At 53.5% G+C, this 19,721-nt stretch overlaps 1 protein-coding gene across 1 annotated transcript in view; it reads right to left on the bottom strand.

The window, feature by feature from the left end:
• Positions 1 to 19,721, bottom strand: part of SLC45A1 (solute carrier family 45 member 1) — a 42,508-nt gene that overhangs the window by 9,626 nt on the left and 13,161 nt on the right. The window contains exons 5-6 of the mRNA XM_064363203.1: positions 17,925 to 18,652; positions 6,478 to 6,631 (exon numbers count right to left, since the gene is read on the bottom strand). Of these exons, the coding sequence (XP_064219273.1) occupies positions 6,478 to 6,631; positions 17,925 to 18,652 (882 nt within the window). The remainder of the gene's footprint in view (positions 1 to 6,477; positions 6,632 to 17,924; positions 18,653 to 19,721) is intronic.

The raw sequence follows: 19,721 nt of genomic DNA, 5'->3' as shown, positions 1-19,721 counted from the left end.
GGAAGGTGAGAAGTTGGGAAGTTGGGAATGTGGGAAGGTGGAAAGGTGGGAAGGTGGGAATGTGTGAAGGTGGGAATGTGTGAATGTGTGAAGGTGGGAAGGTGGGAAAGTGTGAAGGTGGGAAGGTGGGAAGGTGGGATGGAGGGAACATTGGAAGGTGGGAACATGGGAAAGTGGGAAAGTGTAACGGTGGGAAGGTGAGAAAGTGGGATGGAGGGAACATGGGAAGGTGGGAATGTGGGAATGCGTGAAGGTGGGAATGCATGAAGGTGGGAAGGTGAGAAGGTGGGAAGGTGGGAAAGTGGGAAGGTACGAATGTGGGAAGGTGAGAAGGTGTGAAGGTGAGAAGGTGTGAAGGTGGGAATGTGTGAAGGTGAGAAGGTGTGAAGGTGGGAAGCTGGGAAGGTGAGAAGGTGGGAAGGTGGAAAGGTGGGAAGGAGGAAATGTGAGAAGGTGGGAAGGTGGGAATGTTGAAAGGTGGAAAGTTGGGAAAGTCGGAATGTGTTAAGGTCAGAATGTGGGAAGGTGGGAATGTGGGAAGGTCAGAAGGTGGGAAGGTGGGAATGTCGGAAGGTGGAAAGTTGGGAAAGTTGGATTATGTGAAGGTCGGAATGTGGGAATGTGGGAAGGTGGGAAGGTGGGAATGTGTGAAGGTGGGAAGGTGGGAATATGTGAAGTTGGGAATGTGTGAAGGTGTGAATGTGGGAAGATGGGAATGTGGGAAGGTGGGAATGTGGGAAGGTGAGAAGGTGTGAAGGTGGGTATGTCGGAAGGTGGGAAGGTAGGAAGGTGGGAAGGTGGGAATTTGGGAATGTGGGAAGGTGGGAATGTGGGAAGGTAGGAATATGTGAAGGTGGGAAGGTGGGAAGGTGTGATGGAGGGAACATTGGAAGGTGGGAACATGGGAAAGTGGGAAAGTGTGAAGGTGGGAAGGTGAGAAAGTGGGATGGAGGGAACATGGAAAGGTGGGAACGTGGGAAGGTGGGAACGTGGGAAGGTGGGAAATTGGGAATGTGGGAACGTGGGAAGTTGGGAAGGTGGGAAGGTGTTAACGTGGGAAGGTGGTAATGTGGGAAGGTGAGAAGGTGGGAAGGTGGAAATGTGGGAATGTGGGAAGGTGAGAAGGTGGGAAGGTGGGAATGTGGGAATGTGTGAAGGTGGGAAGGTGAGAAGTTGGGAAGTTGGGAATGTGGGAAGGTAGAAAGGTGGGAAGGAGGGAAGGTGGGAAGGTGGGAAGGAGGGAATGTGAGAAGGTGGGAAGGTGGGAGTGTTGGAAGGTTGAAAGGTGGGAAGGTCGGAATGTGTGAAGGTTGGAATGTGGGAAGGTGGGAATGTGGGAAGGTGAGAATGTGGGAAGGTGAGAAGGTGGGAAGGTGGGAAGGTGAGAAGGTGGGAAGGTGGGAAGGTGCGAAGTTCAGAATGTGTTAAGGTGGGAAGGTGGGAACGTGTGAAGTTGGGAACATGTGAAGGTGGGAATGTCGGAAGGTGGGAATGTGGGAAGGTGAGAAGGTGTGAAGGTGGGAAGGTGGGAAGGCGGGAAGGTGGCAATGTGGGAAGGTGGGAATGTGTGAAGGTGGGAAGGTGGGATTGTGGGAAGGTGGGAATGTGGGAATGCATGAAGGTGGGAATGCATGAAGGTGGGAAGGTGAGAAGGTGGGAAGGTGGGAACGTGGGAAGGTGGGAAGGTGGGAAAGTGGGAAAGTGGGAATGTGGGAAGGTGAGAAGGTGTGAAGGTGAGAAGGTGTGAAGGTGGGAATGTGTGAAGGTGGGAAGGTGTGAAGGTGGGAAGCTGGGAAGGTGAGAAGGTGGGAAGGTGGAAAGGTGGGAAGGAGGAAATGTGAGAAGGTGGGAAGGTGGGAATGTTGAAAGGTGGAAAGTTGGGAAAGTCGGAATGTGTTAAGGTCAGAATGTGGGAAGGTGGGAATGTGGGAAGGTCAGAAGGTGGGAAGGTGGGAATGTCGGAAGGTGGAAAGTTGGGAAAGTCGGAATATGTGAAGGTCGGAATGTGGGAATGTGGGAAGGTGGGAAGGCGGGAACGTGTGAAGGTGGGAAGGTGGGAATATGTGAAGTTGGGAATGTGTGAAGGTGTGAATGTGGGAAGATGGTAATGTGGGAAGGTGGGAATGTGGGAATGTGGGAAGGTGGGAATGTGAGAAGGTGGGAAGGTGCGAAGGTGGGAAGGTAGGAAGGTAGGAATATGTGAAGGTGGGAAGGTGGGAAGGTGGCAAGGTCAGAAGGTGGGAAGGTGGGAAAGTGGGAAGGTGGGAAAGTGGGAATGTGGGAATGTGGGAATGTGGGAAGGTGGGAAAGTGGGAATGTGGGAAGGTGGGAATGTGGGAAGGTGGGAATGTGGGAAGGTGGGAAAGTGGGAATGTGGGAAGGTGGGAATGTGGGAATGTGGGAACGTGAGAAGTTGGGAATGTGGGAACGTAGGAACATGTGAAGTTAGGAAGGTGGGAAGGAGGGAATGTGTGAAAGTGGGATTGTGGGAAGGTGGGAATGTGGGAAGTTGGGAATGTGGGAAGGTGAGAAGGTGGGAATGTGGAAAGGTGTAAAGGTGGGAAGGTGGGAATGTGTGAAGGTCGGAATGTGTGAATGTGTAAAGGTGGGAAGGTGGGAATGTGGGAATGTGGGAAGGTGGGTAGGTGCAAATGTGGAAAGGTGTAAAGGTGGGAAGGTGGGAATGTGTGAAGGTTGGAATGTGTGAATGTGTAAAGGTGGGAAGGTGGGAATGTGGGAAGGTGGGAATGTCAGAAGGTGAGATGTTGGGAAGGTGAGGAGGTGGGCACGTGGGAAGGTGGGAAGGTGGGAAGGTGGAAAGGTGGGAATGTGGGAAGGTGGGAAGGTGGGAAGGTGGAAAGTTGGGAAGGTGGAAAGGTGGGAAGGTGGAAGCGTGGGAAGGTGGGAACTTCAGAAGGTGGGAACATGGGAAGTTGGGAACGTGGGACAGTCGGAACGTGGGAAGGTGGGAAGGTGGGAAGGTGGGAATGTGGGAAGGTGGGAAGCTGGGAATGTGGGAAGGTGGGTATGTGGGAAGGTGGGAAGCTGGGAATGTGTGAAGGTAGGAATGTGGGAAGGTGAGAAGCTGGGAAGGTGGGAAGGTGGGAAGGTGGAAGGTGGGAATGTGGGAAGTTGGGAAGGTGGGAATGTGGGAAGGGTGGAATGTGGGAAGTTGGGAATGTGGGAAGGTGGTAATGTGGGAATTTGGGAAGGTGGGAAGGTGGGCAAGTGGGAAGGTGGGAACGTGGGAAGATGGGAAAGTGGGAAGGTTGGAAGGTGGGAATGTGTGAAGGTGGGAAGGTGTGAAGGTGGGAATGTGGGAAGGTGGGAATGTGGGAAGGTGGGAAGTTGGGAAGGTGGGAACATGGGAAGGTGGGAACGTGGGAAGTAGGGAACGTGGGAAGTTTGGAACGTGGGAAGGTGGGAATGTGGGAATGTTTGAAGGTGGGAATGTGTGAAGGTGTGAGGTGGGAATGTGAGAAGGTGGGAATGTGGGAAGGTGAGAAGATGGGAATGTGGTAAGATGTGAAGGTGGGAATGTGTGAAGGCGGGAAGGTGGGAAGGTGGGAAGGTGAGAAGGTTGGAAGGTGGGAATGTGGGAAGGTCAGAACATGGGAATGTGGGAAGGTGGGAATGTGTGAAAGTGGGAATGTTGGAATGTGGGAATGTGAGAAGGTGGGAATGTGGGAATGTGGGAGGTGGGAATGTAGGAAGGTGGCAATGTGGAAAGGTGGGAATGTGGGAAGGTGGGAATGTGTGAAGGTGGGATTTTGGGAAGGTGAGAATGTGGGAAGGTGGGAAAGTGGGAAGGTGGGAACGTGGGAAGGTGGGAACGTGGGAAGGTGAGAAGGTGGGAAGGTGAGAAGGTGGGAAGGTGGGAAGGTGGCAAGGTGGGAAGGTGGGAAGGTGGGAACGTGGGAACGTGGGAATGTGGGAACGTGGGAAGTTGGGAACGTGGGAAGTTGGGAATGTGGGAACGTGGGAAGGTGGGAATGTGGGAAATGGGAATGTGGGAAGGTGGGAATTTGTGAAGGTGGGAATGTGGGAAGTTGTGAAGGTGGGAATGTGGGAAGGTGTGAAGGTGGGAATGTGGGAAGGTGGGAATGTGGGAATTTGGGAAGGTGGCAATGTGGGATGGTGGGAAGGTGGGAATGTGGGAATGTGTGAAGGTGGGAATGTGTGAACGTAGGAAGGTGGGAAGATGGGAAGGTGGGAAGTTGGAAGGTGGGAATGTGGGAAGGTGAGAAGATGGGAAGGTGTGAAGGTGGGAATGTGGGAATGTGGGAAGGTGAGAAGGTGGGAATGTGTGAAGGTGGGAATGTGGGAAGGTGAGAATGTAGGAATGTGGGAATGTGAGGTGGGAAGGTGGGAACATTGGAACGTGGGAACGTGGGAATGTGGGAAGGTGGGAATGTGTGAAGGTGGGATTGTGGGCAGGTGGGAATGTGGGAATGTGGAAGGTGGAAAGGTGGGAAGGTGGGAATGTGTGAAGGTCGGAATGTGTGAAGGTGGGAATGTGTGAAGGTGGGAATGTGGGAAGGTGGGAAGTTGGGAAGGTGGGAACGTGGGAAGGTGGGAAAGTGGCAAGTTGGGAACATGGGAAGTTTCGAATGTGGGAATGTGGGAATGAGTGAAGGTAGGAATGTGTGAAGTTGGGAATGTGGGAATGTGTGAAGGTGGGAAAGTGGGAAGGTGGGAAGTTGGGAAAGTGGGAAGGTGGGAATGTGGGAATGTGTGAAGGTGGAAATGTGTGAAGGTCGGAATGTGGGAAGGTGTTAAGGTGGGAATGTGGGAAGGTGGAAATGTGGGAATGTGTGAAGGTGGGAATGTGTGAAGGGGGGAATGTGGGAAGGTGGGAATGTGGGAATGTGGGAATGTGTGAAGGTGGGAATGTGTGAAGGTGAGAAGATGGGAAAGTGGGAAGGTGGGAAGGTGGGAAGGTGGGAAGGTGGGAATGTGGGAATGTGGGAATGTGGGAATGTGTGAAGGTGGGTATGTGTGAAGGTGGGAATGTGGGAAGGTGGGAAGTTGGGAAAGTGGGAAGGTGGGAAGATGGGAAGGTGGGAAGGTGAGAAGATGGGAAGGTGGGAAGGTGGGAAGGTGGGAATGTGGGAATGTGTCAAGGTGGGTATGTGTGAAGGTGGGAATGTGGGAAGGTGGGAATGTGGGAATGTGTGAAGGTGGGAATGTGTGAAGGTGAGAAGATGGGAAAGTGGGAAGGTGGGAAGGTGGGAATGTGGGAAGGTGGGAATGTGGGAAGGTGGGAATGTGGCAAGGTGGGAATGTGGGAAGGTGGGAATGTGGGAAGGTGGGAAGTTGGGAAAGTGGGAATGTGGGAAGGTGGGAAGGTGAGAAGATGGGAAGGTGAGAAGGTGGGAAGGTGGGAATGTGGGAAGGTGGGAATGTGGGAAGGTGGGAATGTGGGAAGGTGGGAATGTGGGAATGTGTGAAGGTGGGTATGTGTGAAGGTGGGAATGTGGGAAGGTGGGAAGTTTGGAAAGTGGGAATGTGGGAAGGTGGGAAGGTGGGAAGGTGAGAAGATGGGAAGGTGAGAAGGTGGGAAGGTGGGAATGTGGGAAGGTAGGAATGTGGGAATGTGCGAAGGTAGGAATGTGGGAATGTGGGAATGTGAGAAGTTGGGAAGGTGGGAATGTGGGAAGGTCGGAATGTGGGAATGTGTGAAGGTGGGAAGGTGGGAATGTGTGAAGGTGGGATTGTGGGAAGGTGGGAATGTGGGAAGTTGGGAAGGTGGGAAGGTGGGAAAGTGGGAATGTGGGAAGGTGAGAACGTGGGAAGGTGAGAAAGTGGGAAGGTGGGAAGGTGGAAAGGTGCGAATGTGAGAAAGTGGAAAGGTGGGAACTTGGGAAGGTGGGAACGTGGGAAGGTGGCAATGTGGGAATGTGGGAACGTGGGAAGGTGGGAACGTGGGAAGGTGGGAACGTGGGAAGGTGGGAAGGTGGGAAGGTGGGAATGTGTGAAGGTGAGAATGTGGGAAGGTGGGAATGTGTGAAAGTGGGAAGGTGGGAATGTGTGAAGGTTGGAATGTGGGAAGTTGGGAAGGTGGGAATGTGGGAAGGTGGGAAGGTGAGAAGGTGGGAATGTGGGAAGGTGGGAATGTGGGAAAGTGGGGAGTTGGGAAGGTGGGAATGTGGGAAAGTGGGGAGGTGGGAATGTGTGGGTCCATCATTTCACTGTGTTGTCCAAAGAGCTTCTGGTAGTGAGAATCTTGTCTCTGGGGAGCCCCAGGTGTTGGGCCCAGAATGAGCTCTGTGACTCTCAATGGTGACACCAGGTTTAGCTTAGAACTGTCCAGGGCAGGCACCCAAAGAGAATCCCCCCAGGGCAGCCACCACACCCCAGGCCTGGCCTTGGTGCTGTCGTGGGAGGCTGGTAGAACGGAAAGCTTCCTAGGAGGCCCATGGGGCGAGAGCCCTAAGGAGGACCTGGATGCACAGGGAGGCCTGGTCGAGAACTTACCCAGGAAGTGGTTGACGCAGAGGGTGCGCAGCGCCTTGGGCATGTTGCAGATGGTGGCGCAGAGGCGACCCACGGACAGAGGCTGCTCGGCACGCTCGCTGGAGCCCATCAGCTCGCTCTCATACTTCACGCCGTTGAGCAGGATGTTGGCGACCTGGGAAGAGCCCACAAATCCCTCCTCAGAGCGCTGCACCCCATCACACAGCATGGACACTGTGGCGCTCAGAGGGCAGGCGCTCTCGGAAACACCCGTGCGGAGGCTGGGTCTGTCTTCTTATCAGACAGCAGGAGCCCCCACTGAGACTAGCCTCAGAGGGACACCTCAGGGCATCGTTTTGAGGCCCCAGTAGCTAAGACTAGAATTTCATTTCGGGCGTGCCCACAGTTTGGCCACAGGACGCAAGATCTATGCCACAGGGAGTGAGATAAGACTTTGCAAAATGCAAAATGTAAGGCTGGTTGCGTTGCCGAGACCTCGGACACATCCCCCTCACCCGAAGGGAGCTCGGACACACTCCCTCCCCTCGCGGGGAGCTCGGACACATCTCCTTCCGTTGCCAGGAGCTCGGACACACACACCCCCACCCCGGGAGCCCAGAGGAAAAAAAGCCCCGCCAGGACCTACCTGACACCTTTTTGTCCTATCTGGGCCCCACTCCCTGCCTGCCATTTTGTCTTTCTGCCTACCATTTTGTCCTATCTGGGCCCCACTCCCTGCCTGCCATTTTGTCTTTCTGCCTACCATTTTGTCCTATCTGGGCCCCACTCCCTGCCTGCCATTTTGTTTTCCTGCCTACCATTTTGTCCTATCTGGGCCCCACTCCCTGCCATTTTGTTCCATCTGGGCCCCACTCCCCACCATTTTGTCCCACTCACCTTGGGCACAACCAATCAAACGTCTCCACTCCCTATAAAACCCCACATCTAAGAGGAGTCCGTGCGACTTCTCCGGCCCCTCCTGTCAGACCACAGAACCTCACCCGGGAGCCTGAATAAAACCCTTTGCATTGGATTTTTTCATGCTAGCCTCAGTTTCTTCATCTTACACTCGGTGAGAACAGACCTTACAGATGGTGCCGAAACCCGGGAGGGGTTGTAAGACACCTCCTGGGGATAACTGACTCCTCCACACAGTGCCGGACCGGGAAGCTGCCGTTTCACCACAAGGTAAGACTTCTGTTACCCACTACCCCACCTGCTGCTTTCAGGGAGTTCCTGTCCGAAAACCGCTGCGCAGCGTCAGGGATTCCCACCGCCACCGGGTCCGTGACCCCCGGCTTCCTTCCCCATGGGTCCGTGACCCTGGCAGGCCTCCTGCCGCAAGTCCGTGACTCCGGCTTCCCTCCTTTCCTTCCCCATGGGTCCGTGACCCTGGGAGGCCTCCCGCCACGAGTCTGTGACTCCAGCTTCCTTCCCCATGAGTCCATGACTCCAGTTTAGGACCTGAGTGTAAGAGGAGACGTCCCTACACTCTTGTTCTCTCCCTGTGAGGGGTTTTTTAGGGTCAGGAATTTGAGGGAGACATCCCCACTTTCCTGAACCCTCACCAGCAACCGAGGTGTGGGTATTCATAAGCCCCTTTTAAGCAGCCCTGACTCACGGCAGAGTCAAACCCTCCGGCTTACACCAAATTTTTTAATTTGAACTGGTCTATTTGGCATAAAGGCTCCCGTTAGAAGGAAACTGAAAATACAGTTTCCTTCTCATCTGTTTTTCTTTTTCGGTTTCTCTTTCTCTCTCTTTCTGTTTTTCTCTCTTTCTCTCTCTTGTCTCTCTACCTCTCTTCTAAAATGGCAGCTATACCACAGCCTTAAGATGGTGGCCATACCACACCCTTAAGGTGGAGGCCACTTTCTACCTTTAACTCTATTCTTCTCTCCTTTACTAACTCTGATGTGAGTGAGTGAGTGAGTTTATGTGTAGTCCCATGGCCTAACAGCTACGGAGCTTGTGTGGGCCTCCACCCATGGTTCCATGGGGACGTGGCCGGGAAGGCATCAGACTGGTCTCCCATCTGGGCACCCACCCTTTGTCCATGAGTCTTGTCTGTCTTTATCATAACCTCTAATTTTGCCATGTGGCAGACAGTCCTTGCCTGGTCTCTCTTTGTTTTCCTCCTTATTATCATCATTGCATATGTGATGTTGGCTTTATTATGCCCTCTAATTTACCCATGTGGCAGACAGCCCTAGTCCTGTCTCCACTGCCCAGGTGCTCCTAGCCACCCACTTTATCTCTCAGTCAGTGACTGATATAAGGAGGAAACTTAAAAAAGCTGAGGAGGGCCCCCAGACTCCCATGCGAGACCTGGTAAACATGGCATTTAAAGTTTTTAACAGCTGAGAGGATAAGGCTGAGGCCACCCGACAGGCTCACTTAAGGCAGAAGTTAGGCCTCCAAACCTGAGCTCTTGTAGGAGCCCTGGGGCCGGCAGCCTACCGAACATCTGGTGAGGGAGGTCCATCGAAACCCTTCCGAAATATTTTAAGGGCCCCGCCTGGGTCCTGTTATAGATGTGGTCAAGAAGGACATTGGGCCTGGGAGTGCCCCTGTCCTCGACCACCCCCTGGACCTTGCCCAAATTGTAAATGAACTGGACACTGGAAGGTTGATTGCCTGTCCTGGACCAAAGGCTCACTCCCCGCACCTCTATGTGGGGAGCAGGCCGGTCTGCAGGAGGCAGTCCCTTCACCTGAATTTCTTGGCCTTCTGGATGACTGATGCAGCCCAGACTCGAGGACTCCCATCACCCTTGCCGAGCCCAGGGTAACACTGCAGGTAGCGGGTAAGTGCATTTCCTCCTTAGTGGACACGGGGGCTACCTATTCTGTATTACATTCCTACTCAGGGCCTAGCATACCTTCCCAAGTCTTGGTCATGGGAGTTAATGGAAGGCTTTTCTATCCCAACCAAACCCCTCCCCTAACCTGTCTCCTCAAGAGACACCCCTTCTCTCACTCCTTTTTAATCGTACCCTCATGCCCAGTTTCCTTGCTAGGAAGAGATATTCTCCAGACTGTGGGGGCCACTCTCCAACTCACTAATCTCACATACTCAAATTCAAACCCCTCACATACACAACTCCTACTGTCTCTCCTAACGGAGGCTACACCCTATCCTAACCCTACATCCCAAATCCCTATTTCTCTGGATGTAGTTGCAAAAATTCTACTCGCTTTCTCTCACGTCCTCAGTTTCCTATTTCAAAGACCCACCGTCAGGGCCTGAAGCCTATCATCGCTTGACTCCTAGCCCAGGGACTCCTTATTCCTACCAGTTCCCCTTGTAACACTCCTATATTACCAGTCCAAAAGCTGTATGGCGACTATCACTTGGTTCAGGACCTACGCCTTATCAACGAGGCAGTAGTACCCCTGCACCTGGTAGTCCCCAACCCAAATACCTTGTTATCTAGCATTCCCTCCAATACCTCCCACTTCACAGTTCTGGACCTCAAGAGTGCCTTCTTTACCATCCCTCTACACCCTGAGTCATACTTTCTCTTTGCCTTCACCTGGACTGATCCGGACACCAATTTGGCACAACAGCTTACCTGGACAGTTTTGCCCCAAGGATTTAGAGACGGTCCTCATTTTTGGGCAGGCCTTAGCAGCTGATCTCAGCTCCTGCCCTCTCCAACCCAGTCTCCTCCTCCAATATGTGGACGACCTTTTACTCTGTAGTCCCTCCCTCTCCCTGTCTCAATAGCATACTGCCACTCTTCTTAACTTTTTGGGATCCAAAGGATACCGAGTATCCTCATCCAAGGCACAGTTGTCAGTCACCTCAATAGTTTATTTAGGCATTCGCCTCACCCCTAAAACTAGGAGCCTGACAACAGACCGTAAAAAGGCACTCCTTTCACTACAGCCTCCAGAGACAGCAGACCAAATTCTCTCCTTTTTAGGGTTTGTAGGATTTTTCCGCCATTGGATACCTAATTTTGCCTCCCTGGCTAAACCTCTGTATGTGGCGGCTAAAGACACACCCACGGGACCCCTCTCCCACCCTGGGGTAGTAAAACAGGCTTTTAAAACCCTACAAACTGCCCTGTCCATGGCACCTCCACTCCAATTACCTGATCTCGACCGCTCCTTCCATTTGTTCACTGATGAAAAACAGGGAATTGCGGTTGGAGTCTTAACCCAGCCCCTAGGCCCTGTGTATCATCCAGTAGCCTATTTATCAAAGCAACTTGACCCCACGGTCAGGGGATGGCAGCCTTGCCTGTGGGCCTTGGGGGTGGCAACAGAACTCACTAAGGAATCCCTAAAACTTACCTTAGGCCAACCCATCTTGGTATTTTCTCCCCATCGGCTCACTGACCTTCTCTCTCATAAGTCTCTCGCACACCTAGGACCTTCCCGGTTACAAGAGTTTCATCTACTCTTCTTTGAAAATCCTTCAGTCAGTCTTCATCCCTCTTCTCCACTCAACCCGGCTACTTTACTTCCCCTTCCATCCCACTCCCCTTCCCCAATTCATTCCTGTCCTGAACTAATAGAGGCATTTGCTAAACCACGAGAGGGTCTGTCTAGCCTTCCACTCTCCAGCCTAGACCTTACCTTGTATGTAGATGGGAGTTCAGTAATAACGGCTGAGGGACGGCGAAAAGCAGCCTATGCTGTAGTTACAGATTCAGCCACCCTCGAGGCACGCCAACTCCCTGATGGGACAACATCCCAAAAGGCAGAGCTCATTGCCTTAACCCGAGCTCTCACACTAGCAAAAGGGAAACGGGCAAATATCTATACAGACTCCAAGTATGCTTTCCTTATTACCCATTGTCACTCTACCCTCTGGAAAGAGCAAGGATTCCTTACCATAAAGGGGACCCCCATAGTCAATGCCACCCAAATCACTAACCTCTTGCAAGCTCTTTTGCTGCCATCCACTGCCGAGGGCACTGGGCCCAGCAGGATGCCATTTCTCGGGGCAATGCAAGGGCAGATGCAGTAGCAAAGGCTCTAACCAGTACCAGGCCAGCTCCCACTCCGGTCCTGTTCCTTACCACAGCCACGTCGCCAGTGTACACACCATCAGAAAGACAGGACCTTATGTTAAGAGGAGGAACCGAGTCTGACCAGGGCTGGATCTTCCTAAACAATAAGATCACCCTCCCAGGGGAACAGGCTTCTAAAATTATTGCCAAAATCCACCAATCCTTACATATAGGGCCCAAGGCGTTACACCGCTTTGTGCAACCCCTCTTTAATTCACCAGGTTTGCAACAGACAATTGAACAGGTACACAAAACATGTGTTACTTGCTCTAAGGTCTCATCTCAGGGAAGCTTGAGGCTACAGTTTCCCACCCACCAAATGCGTGGCAACCTCCCTGCTCAGGATTGGCAAATTGATTTCACCCATATGCCCACTCACAAAAGACTTCGTTACCTCCTAACCTTTGTAGATACCTTTTCAGGTTGGATTGAAGCCTTCCCTACCTCTCGTGAAACAGCAAACATGGTAGCCTCCATTCTTATTCAAGAGATCATCCCCCGCTTCGGCCTACCTGCCACCATCCAGTCGGACAACGGTCCAGCATTCATAGCCCAGGTAGTCCAGCTGGTCATCAAGTCTCTCAACATCTCCTGGAAACTACACATCCCCTACCACCCTCACTCATCGGGTAAGGTTGAACAGGCCCACGGCATTCTCAAAGACCATTTGGCCAAACTGACCATTGAAGTAAAACTTTCTTGGCCTACTCTCCTACCTCTTGCTCTAGCCCGGATCCAAGCCACCCCATGGGAACCAACAGGCCTTAGTCCCTTTGAGTTGCTGTACAGCCGACCCTTCCTGGTCTCTCATAATTTCCTGGTGCAACCACCTCCCCTAGCCTCATACCTTCTCTATCTATCCCTCTTCGCCACTTACTCAGGGAGCATGCAGATCGTGCTCTCCCCATCGTTCCAGGGCTTGGAGACTCGCACCCAGCAGCACACCTACAGCCAGTTGACAGTGTTCTCCGGGAGCTCCAGCCAGGATCTCTGCAGCCCAGGTGGTCAGGACCCCACATCATTATCCTGACCACCCCCACGGCTGCCAAGCTCCTGGGTCACACCCCGTGGTATCATGTGTCCCGCCTTAAAGCGGCACCACAAAATGACCAGTGGAAATCCGAATCCCTGGGCCCCACTCACCTTCGCCTCACCCGTGGCCCCTGCACATCAACTCCTGATCTTTCGAATTCTCCTCCTAACATTTCTTCTAATATCTCCCTCTAAAGCCAGCCCCTACTATGCCTGGCAATTCTACTTGCAGGATTCCTGGAAACAAGGCCCCACCACTAGAACCCAATACAGTGCTACAAGCTCGTATGTGAGAAGTTGGACGTGTCTGACTCTCAGTCGAGGTGCCAGCCGACTAACCTGTCCCCCTTACTTTGCCCCTATTCAGCAGGAAGTAGTCAGAAAGAGCGGCGCCCTCTATCTATCATCAAAAGGTCGGAATGTAAGGCTGGTTGCATCGCCGAGACCTCGGACGCACCCCCCTCCCCCGCGGGGAGCTCGGACACACCCCCTTCCCTCGCGGGGAGCTCGGAAACACCCCCTCCCCTCGCCGGGAGCTTGGACACACCTCCTTCCCTCACCGGGAGCCCGGACGCCCCCCCCTCGCGGGGAGGTCAGACGCACCTCCTTCCCTTGCGGGAGCTCACGCACACACCTCCCTCCCTCCCTTGTGGAGAGCTCGGACACACCCCCCTCCCTTGTGGGGAGCTCGGACACACCCCCTCCCTCACGGGGAGCTCAGACACACGCCCTGCCCCTTGCCAGGAGCTCGGACACACCCCCCCCGGGAGCTCAGGGAAAAAAAAGCCCCGCCAGGACCTACCTGATACCATTTTGTCCAATCCAGGCCCCACTCCCTGTCTGCCATTTTGTCTTTCTGCCTACCATTTTGTCCTATCTGGGCCCCACTCCCTGCCTGCCATTTTGTTTTCCTGCCTACTATTTTGCCCTATCTGGGCCCCACTCCCTGCCATTTTGTTCCATCCAGGCCCCACTCCCCGCCATTTTGTCTCACTCACCTTGGGCACAACCAATCAAATGCCTCCACTCCCTATAAAACCCCGCATCTAAGAGGAGTCCATGCGCCTTCTCCAGCCCTTCCTGTCAGACCACAGAACCTCACCCAGAAGCCTGAATAAAACCCTCTGCATTGGATTTTTTCATGCTGGCCTCAGTTTCTTCATCTTACACTCAGCGAGAACAGACCTTACACAAAATACATTTGAAATTTTAAAAAACATGGGTCAGGCAGATGTGGTGGCTCATGTCTGTAATCCCAGCCCTCTGAGAGGCTGAGGTAGGTGGATCACCTGAGGTCAGGAGTTCAGAACCAGCTTGGCCAACATAGTGAAACCCCATCTCTACTAAAAAAATACAAAAATTAGCCAGTCATGGTGGTGGGCACCTGTAATCCCAGCTACACAGGAGACTGAGACAGGAGAACTGCTTGAACCCAGGAAGTGGAGGTGGCAGTGGACCAAGATTGCGCCACTGCACTCCAGCCTGGGTGACAGAGTGAGACTCCATCTCAAAAAAAAGAGCTGGGGAGGGGGTCAGTTCAGATCCAGACACTTGGGAAGTCCTTTCTTTTCCATAAGAAAAGGCTGGGAAAGACTTATTTCAAGGTGGCCACCAGGAACATGCGTTCAAAATTCTCTCTGCACGGATTACCCCTCCATGCTCCCCAACTCCCTCACCAAGAAGACAGGGCAGCCCTGTCCCCACAAATGCCTCAGCTCTTGACAGGGGCTCACAGAGCACATGACAAACCCCATGGTCAACAGGATGGAAACTGGAGCCGGGGCCTTAGAGTGAGGGGGCTTAGAGCAAGGGGGCTGAGAGCGAGGGGGCTGAGAGCCAGGGGACTTAGAGCGAGGGGGCTTAGAGCGAGGGGGCTTAGAGCGAGGGGGCTTAGAGCGAGGGGGCTGAGATTTCTTTCTGGGGCTCAAGAGCAGCATTGCACAGACATCTGCACTGGGTCTGCAAGCTCCTCCTAGAAGGAGAAGGTTTCATTCCAAGTAGCCCTGGTTGGGTTTGGGGTACAGACTCCAGTCAGGGGACAGGAGAACTTGTCAACTGTTTTTCCTTTTTTTCTTTCTTTTTTTTGAGATGGAGTCTCACTTTGTCACCAGGCTAAATGCAATGGCACCATCTCTGCTCACTGCAACCTCTACCTCCTGGGTTCAAGCGATTCTCCTGTCTCAGTCTCCTGAGTAGCTGGGATTACAGCCATGCACCATCACATCCAGCTAATTTTTTTTATTTTTAGTAGAGACGGGGTTTCACCATGTTGGCCAGGATGGTCTTGATCTCTTGACCTCGTGATCTGCCTACCTCGGCCTCCCAAAGTGCTGGGATTACAGGTGTGAGCCACCGCGCCTGGCCTTTTGTCATTTTTTTAGAGACAGAGTCTCGCTCTGTCACCTGGGCTGGAGTGCAGTGGGGTGGTCATGGTTTATTTACTGCAGTCTCGATCTCCTGGGTTCAAGTGATCCTTCCACCTCAGCCTCCCTAGTAGCCGGAACTACAGGCATGCACCACCACACCTGGCTAATTTTTAAAAAGTTTTTATAGAGGTGAGGTCTCACTGTGTTGCCTAGGCTGGTCTCAAACTCCTGGCCTCGAGTGATGCTCCCACCTTGGGAAACTAAACGTTTTTGAATTTAGATGTTGGAGAGCAAAGAGGCGCTGGCTCCACTGGGGAGTCTGTGGTGCGGTCGGCCCTGGATACTCCCGCTGGGAAAGAAAGCTGAGAGGACGCCGTGCCGGCTCCCAGGACACCCACGCCAGCAGGGCGCATCACCCACGCCTGCCGGAGGAACAGCGTTGCAGCTATGCCTCTCTGTCCGCTGAGCGCGGACGTGTTTATATTTAGCTCATGATTTTTACTTTCCTCAAAGAACTGATGCATAAATTACATTCTCTGGAGAAAGGAAACGGAAAAGGGGGATGAAGGGGAGATTTTCAACCACACCTAAAGAACGGGATCTAAAGTCAGTCTGAACTTTTTGAAACAGTCTGGGATGACCCAGTGTTTATGAAGGCCAGATCAATGACCCCGACATCATCCACAGTGAGGGTGACAGTGCCTTCAACCCAAGCAATTAGAACATCTCTTTCCTTGAAGATGACAGGCTTTCCTGGCTCTCCAGTGATTCTCAGTTCCTCAAGCCCTTCCCAGACAGGAGCTCGCTGTCCTTGGTGCCACCAGGAGCCTCAATGGATGTCCCTATAAGGCCTGCACACACCGGGCAGCATCCCTCCTTACGCTGAGATGGCACGCAGGCATGAAGACACCCTGGCCACACACACCAGAGAAAAGCAAACAGAAGGCGCCATCCTGCTCACTCCAAGGAGAAAACGGACTGGGGCTGAGCGCGGTGACTCATGTCTGGAATCCCAGCACTTTGGGAGGCCGAGGTGGGAGGATCGTTTGAGCCCAGGAGGTCAAGACCAACTTGGGCCACATAGTGAGACCTCATCTCTACAAAAAGTAAAAAATTAGCTGGGTGTGGTAGCACACACCTGTAGTCTGAACTACTCAGGAAGCTGAGATGGGAGGATCACTTGGGCCTTAGAGACTGAGGCTGGAGTGAGCCGTGATTGCACCCCGCACTCCAGCCTGGGTGACAGAGTGAGACCCTGTCTCAAAACAAAACCAAACAAGGCCAGGCGCAGTGGCTCACACCTGTAATTCTAGCACTTTGGGAGGCCGAGGCAGGTGGATCGCTTGAGCCCAGGAGCTCAAGACCAGCCTGGGCAACATGGTAAGAGCACATTTCTATATTTTAAAAAAAGTAAAAACTAAAACAAGGCAAAACATTTTTAAAAAAACAAAACAGCCGGGCATGGTGGCTCACGCCTGTAATCCCAACACTGGGAGGCCAAGGCGGTAGATCGCCTGAGATCAGGAGTTCAAGACCTGCCTGGCCAACATGGTGAAACCCCGTCTCTAATAAAAATATAAAATTAGCCAGGCATGGTGGCAGGTGCCTGTCCAGCTACTTGGGAGGCTGAGGCAGGAGAATCGCTTGAACCCGGGACTCAGAGGTTGCAGTGAGCCGAGATGGTGCCACTGTACTCCAGCCTGGGTAACAGAGCAACACTCTGTCTCAAAAAAAAAAAAAAAAAAAAGATCAGGGATTCTAAAATCTCGTGAAACCCCACAGATCAGTTGGTGGCCTTACAGCGCATCTGACATATAGAAAACACAACTGAAACAGCTTTCCGGAAGGTTCTTGGCCTTCACAGAAGATGGCACTGCTCTGGAAATTCCTGTTCTCACAGCCTCTGGGAGTTAACGAATGTCAGGCACCAGGAAGGATGATCCCAGACACATCTGCAGGTTTCACATCTTGTTTCCACCGTCAATGAAGACTTGGATTTATTGGCACGGGAGTCCCATGGCTAAAATGGGCCAGAGCCTGGACATCCAGGGAAAAATACTAGAAACAGGTGGGGTACACGCAATGCCTGCAAGAAACTCACCAGCAGGACAGGCCCAGCCTGAATTACCTTTGGGCAAATGTAAGTGTTTAAAACAATTGTAAGGCTGGGCACGGTAGCTCACGCCTGTAATCCCAGCACTTTGGAAGGCCAAGACGGGCAGATCACCTCAGGTCAGGAGTTCGTGACAAGCCTGACCAACATGGAGAAACACCATCTCTATTAAAAATACAAAATTAGCTGGCCCAGTGGCGCGTGCCTGTAATCCCAGCTACTCGGGAGGCTGAGGCAGGAGAATTGCTTGAACCTGGGAGGCGGAGGTCATGGTGAGCCAAGATCACGCCATTGCACTCCAGCCAGGGCAACAAGAGCAAAACTCCATCTCAAAAAAAAAAAAAAGTCACTGTCACTCCCAGCCAGGGTGTTAAACCAGCTGATACCTAACAGATGCCCTGAACTCACTCACTCATTGTGGTCTCAGGCCCAGAACTTGTTCACTGATGTGCAAGTGAAGACGTAATGTCTCTGAGACTCGTCTTTTTTTTTGGAGACAGGGTCTTGCTCTGTCACCCAGGCTGGACTGAAGTGGTACAATCATGGCTTCCTATAGCTTCAACCTCCTGGGCTCAAGCCATCCTCCTGCCTCAGCCTCCAGAGTGGTTGGGACCACTCACATGCACCACCACGCCCAGCTAATTTTTGTATTTTTAGTAGAGACAGGGTTTCACCATGTTGCCCAGGCTAGTTTCAAAGTCCTGAGCTCAATCGCTCCTCCCACCTCAGCCTCCTCAAGTGCTGGGACTACGGGTGTGAGTCACCACTCCTGGCCTCTAAGGCTTTGTTCTTTAGGCCAAAGCACTTGGCAACACCCCCATGATGGCTGGGAACTTCTTCCTGGATGGACTCTTCCTCTTCGTCATGTACCTGACCAGGGGGACCCCCGTATGCTGCCCTTGATCCTTGCCCCTCCCCCGACATTTGCTGTTACCTGCTGACTGAAGGTCACGTTTCTTCTCCTGCTAGTTTCGGGACCCCCTCCTCCGGCTGCGTCCGGGATGGCTAAGGTCTGGGGTCTCTTCAGAATCCCTGATGACCTCGGCTTGGAAGTGTCCAAGGAGCCCACCCTCAGAATGTCCCCGTCGGAGCCAGAGGTCAGGGCACACTCTCTGCCCTCCAGAAGTCCACGGTCCTGGCGGTAGAAGCCGTCGGGGACTCGGGGGAAGCTGACGCTGATGGGCGGCCTGGGGACGCTGCCAGAGATGGCCAGGTAGCTGTCATGGCCACCCGTGAAGCAGTCAATGAGGACGCTGTCAATGTTGGCTGTGCCGAAGGATGAGGCGAACTCGCTGATGCCTGTCAGGGAGCTGTCCCTGCTGATGAAGCTGCCGTACTTGGGCGTGAGGGGGCTGGTGGGGGAGATGGGGCTGGAGAAGTTGGTGGCCTCGTGCACCGGGAGGGTGTCGCTGGGGCCTTCCTCTGGCAGGACAGGTGGGGAAGGGGGCAGCGGGAGGCTGGGGCTCTTCATAGCTGCCCGCTTCTCACCCAGCGGTCGCAGCGGCCTCTCGGGAATGCTGACCAGGGTCAGGACAGTCGTGACACTCAGGGTGACCGCAGTGAAGAGGTAAATGACACGGAGCTGCCCCCCCAGGGCCCTCCCAAAGCCGGTCTTATCCCAGTGGATTCCACCAACCACGTAGCCGAAGCCTCCTCCGAGACCTGGGGGGAGAGACAGGGTGTGAGTTCCCATCTGTGGGAGGAGAAGCCCCAAGCGCGGCGGCCCTGTTTCTTAGAAGGACACAAACATAGCCAAGGCCATTCCAGGGACCTTGGCACAGTCTGTCCCACCTAAACCCCAACAAGATGGGACAGGATTCCCAGGGCAGGCCCCTTGGGGACATCCCAGTCCTGTCCTACACGGCCACCTGCAAGGCCCTTCCTGGCAGGACCCCTGGCAGCAGCGCAGCGACCACCTACCTGCCCACAGCCCCTTCCACTTCCTACCTGTTCCACTCCCGATAACCTTTCAAGTCCCTGGAGCAAATGTTGACAGCCAGGTACATCCTCCCTCTGATGCCCCCTCTAGCTCAGGGCTGACCCCATTGCTCACACACAGATGACTGCACAAGTGCCTGTGGCTGTCTGTCCCATGCCTGGGACACTATGAGGAGAGTCACCCCTGTGGGGACCAGATGGAGCCTGCCTCCCCCAACCCTGGCGCGCAGCTCTCTGACAACTGAGCCATTGGCCGACAGCAGAAAAGCAGGGACCGGATCACTGCTGTTCCTGCTCTGTTCTCGCTCCACGCCTCAGGGCACTGGCCATCCCAGCCCGGCCTTGAAACATAGCAGGAAACTGTGAGCAATGCCGCGGGGGCCCAGCTAACAGCAGTGGGCAGATTTACCTCCAAACGGTGAGGCTTCCTCCAGCCCGGCTCTATGCTTCGATGGCAAGAGCCAGGGAAGCCGCAGGGGCACCGCCCCAGCCAGCTGCACGTTCACGACACCCACTCCATCAGGGATCCACTGTTTTATCTTATATTATTGTGAGTTCAGCTACATTTGGAGTTAGTCCAGTACTGAGAGGAGAGGAGGGTTCTCTTGTTTACCGCTGCTGCTGAGGAGGAACCTGCCTGTTACCAGCATGGGATTTTTGGTCTGGGGAAGACTTGACCACATTAGGGGTTTACCTTTCAAATAAGAACTTCTATGGGCAGGCCTGGGCTTCAGACATGCCCAGCTCAGCCTTCCATGCATACCTAAGGACGGCATGACCCCAGATTTAATTA

The sequence above is a fragment of the Aotus nancymaae genome, unplaced genomic scaffold, assembly GCF_030222135.1.
Source record: "Aotus nancymaae isolate 86718 unplaced genomic scaffold, 86718_ANA_hifiasm-v0.15.2.pri h1tg000053l, whole genome shotgun sequence".
Taxonomy (NCBI): domain Eukaryota; kingdom Metazoa; phylum Chordata; class Mammalia; order Primates; family Aotidae; genus Aotus; species Aotus nancymaae.
This window is presented reverse-complemented; position numbering and strand designations above follow the sequence as displayed.